The sequence below is a fragment of the Electrona antarctica genome, assembly GCF_951216825.1.
Source record: "Electrona antarctica genome assembly, contig: scaffold_240, whole genome shotgun sequence".
NCBI lineage: Eukaryota > Metazoa > Chordata > Actinopteri > Myctophiformes > Myctophidae > Electrona > Electrona antarctica.
In genome coordinates, this window is record NW_027637404.1 from 61,700 (window position 1) to 64,786 (window position 3,087).

The window sequence follows — 3,087 nt, forward strand, 5'->3', positions numbered from 1 at the left end:
GTGTATCCATACATACATGCTGTGCTAACAGGAGGCGTTGATTGCTCCACGTGTGGTTTTAACGGTAATACACGCAGCAATGTTTGCTTCAGAAAGAGAAACATAATGGACACCATTGTTGTTTGGCTATACTTGCTGACCATTCAGCGCAAAACGTCCATGTTGTGTATAGTGCGTACGTGCGTGCGTGTAAAATATAATCAACTAGAGGAGACCATCTCACAGCTAGGCTGCAGATGTAAACGTTTGTTTTGTTATTTCTGGTAGCCTCGGGACACGTCACGTGCACACGTTGTTATGTGAGTGAGGGGCCTCCAAATGGCCGACCTCTCCAAAAGGCCCCCAAACTGTTGGCAATTACTGCTCACTATCAGCTGTTATTGGAAGCCGCTCGATGTGGAGCAGGCGCTGCTTCCTTTAGCCATGATTGTTGCCTGCTGTGTTCCACACCAGTATGTGCCGACGTTATTGTATACAACCGTATATGCACTTTGTGACTGTCTGTTTTCCTATTATCTGACTGTAATGTCAGTATGTATGTCCTTTGTACGTAAGTAATTCTTGTGCTTCTGTTTATCTGGACATAAATAAACATTTCAACAATGTGTGTGTGTGACTGTGTGTGTGCATGTGTGCGCGTGTGTGCGTGTGCGTGTGCGTGTGCGTGTGTGTGTGTGTGTGTGTGTGTGTGTGCGCACACGTGCGTGCGTGTGTGCAGCACCAGCAGCAGGTGGTCCAAGCTGTTGAACGGGCCAAGCAGGTCACCATGGCCGAGCTCAACGCCATTATCGGGGTGAGTAAACACACACGCACACACACACACACACACACACACACACACACACACACACACACACACGCACAAACAAGTGTTTTTGCAGTGTTATTTGGACTGTACATTTACACAAGCCTGTTCTGTACACACATGGACTACATGTACTGTACGGTGTGCTGTACACACACACACACACACACACACTCACACACACACACACACACACACACATACAGTACAGTACGGCTCTAAACAACAGATGAACAGACCTTGGCTGTCAAGGTTCATGTAGGTCATGATTACGATAATGACGATTATCATCGTCATTATTTGAGATAATTATTTTGTCATCATCGTTTCCATGTTGAAAGGTTTTCATACATTAAAAAAAGCGGATTGTATTTTCTTTTCTTTTTTTTTTTACACCTTTTTTACCAAGTTGACTGCCACCTGGTGGACGCAAGAGCCAACGCTAGACTGCTGACCCAGATGTACTTCGTTTTAGTGTGTTACACCCTGGATACACGTCCGGCTTGGGCGGCCATCTTAGATGCTAAATAATTAGCGTAAATGCTAGTGAGCTAAAATGAAGCCATTCTTGCTCTATAAAAGCGCCAATGTTCCAATCGGGATCACCGGATAATCTTTAAAGACCTCCGAACATCGTGCGTTTTATCAAAACCATGGAGAGCTCCGTAGATTTAGAGTTTTTCAGCTTTTAGTCCGGCTGTATACCAGAAGTGAACGGCACTGCGGATGCGCGAAACCGGCCTAGGATCACTGAAGAAGGAAAGGCTAAGCAAAAAAAAAAGCGATAATAAAGCTTATCTGACGTAACGTTCTGCCAATAGCGGTTGCCGGTTGGATTCTATTTGGTGGAACATTCCGTCACAAGCAGTTAATTTAAGTATTAAAAATAATGAATATGTCAGTAATTTCATTGTATATTTCAGTTATTTGTCATATCTGCCCTGTGCATTTTTTTGATTACCAGGCAAACAGAAAGTTAAAATGTTCAACAACACAATTAAATCGCTAACCGCAATTGTTTGTGTGACAATTAATCGTCCACTTAAATGTGTAATCGTGACAGCCCTATCAACTAAGGTTGTGCTTTAGTCAGCACACCTAGGCTACTGTTAGCCACTTCTTAACCCATTTAGGCCTGATGTCGAAATAAAAAAAACGTTCGCTCTGAAAGAACATATATTCAAATATTTGTGCCGCATTTTTACAATTTTTCAAAAATAGCAGACCTACAGGCTCGTAGCGCGCCACTTGGTGGCGCGCTATGAGCTTGTAGATCTGCTATTTTTCAATAGCTAAAGTATAACATAATGCTTAGTCAAAACACCAAAAGGGGTTCCCGTCCAGAATGAAAAAGGAGAAACAAAAAAGAATAAAAGACCAAGCAAAAGCTTTGTTAAAAAGGTATGTTTTGAGTCCATCACATGTCGTACATACATCAGCGTACGACCAAGCTCACGCGTCAAGGCCGACGCCATGCAGCGTTTTGTGACCTTGTACATCTGCTATATATTGCACTATATTTACAAACCTTTGTTGCTCTGGTTTTATTGTAAAACACTATACAGTATGTTCTAAAAAGAAAAGAGCTTTGCGGTAATCTACGCACGCACGCACGCACGCACGCACGCACGCACGCACGCACGCACGCACGCACACACGGCAGTTCACAGTGAGCGCTGAGTGCCGCAGCAGAGGGGCTTTCCAGAGATTGTTGGAGCGCTGATCACATTACTGTCTACTTAAAGCCTGTTGTTCCTCCCAACACCGCAAACACAGCCCAGATGCGTGCGTGCGTGCGTGCGTGCGTGCGTGCGTGCGTGCGTGCGTGCGTGCGTGCGTGCGTGCGTGCGTGCGTGCGTGCGTGCGTGCGTGCGTGCGTGCGTGCGTGCGTGCGCTGCTCGTATGTGAGTGTGTATGTATAAAGTGTGGGCTTCACAAAGCAATGCACCAAAACACATCATAATGCCCCCCTCAGGAAAACAGCCCCTCTTTATCTGTCTCCACACTCCTCTCGCTCCTCTCCTCTCCTTTTCCTTTGCCTCTGTCTGTGTTTTGTTCTGGTTTTTCTCATCTCTCATTCTCCTAATCTTTTATCTTTCTTGTCCCCTCTTTGACCGTACGCCTTTACTCGTCTTCTCTTCTCTTCTCTTCTCTTCTCTCTCTCTTCTCTTCTCTTCTCTTCTCTTCTCTTCTCTTTCTTCTCTCTCTTCTCTTCTCTTCTCTTCTCTTCTCTTCTCTTCTCTTCTCTTCTCTTCTCTTCTCCTCTCCCTCTTCCTCTCCTC

At 45.1% G+C, this 3,087-nt stretch overlaps 1 protein-coding gene across 1 annotated transcript in view; it reads left to right on the forward strand.

Moving 5' to 3' along the window:
- The window catches only part of tle2b (TLE family member 2, transcriptional corepressor b), a gene marked incomplete at its 5' end in the record, with an annotated part of 110,024 nt that overhangs the window by 54,520 nt on the left and 52,417 nt on the right, over positions 1–3,087 (forward strand). The window contains one exon of the mRNA XM_079531793.1: positions 719–793. Within this exon, the coding sequence (XP_079387919.1) occupies positions 719–793 (75 nt within the window). The remainder of the gene's footprint in view (positions 1–718; positions 794–3,087) is intronic.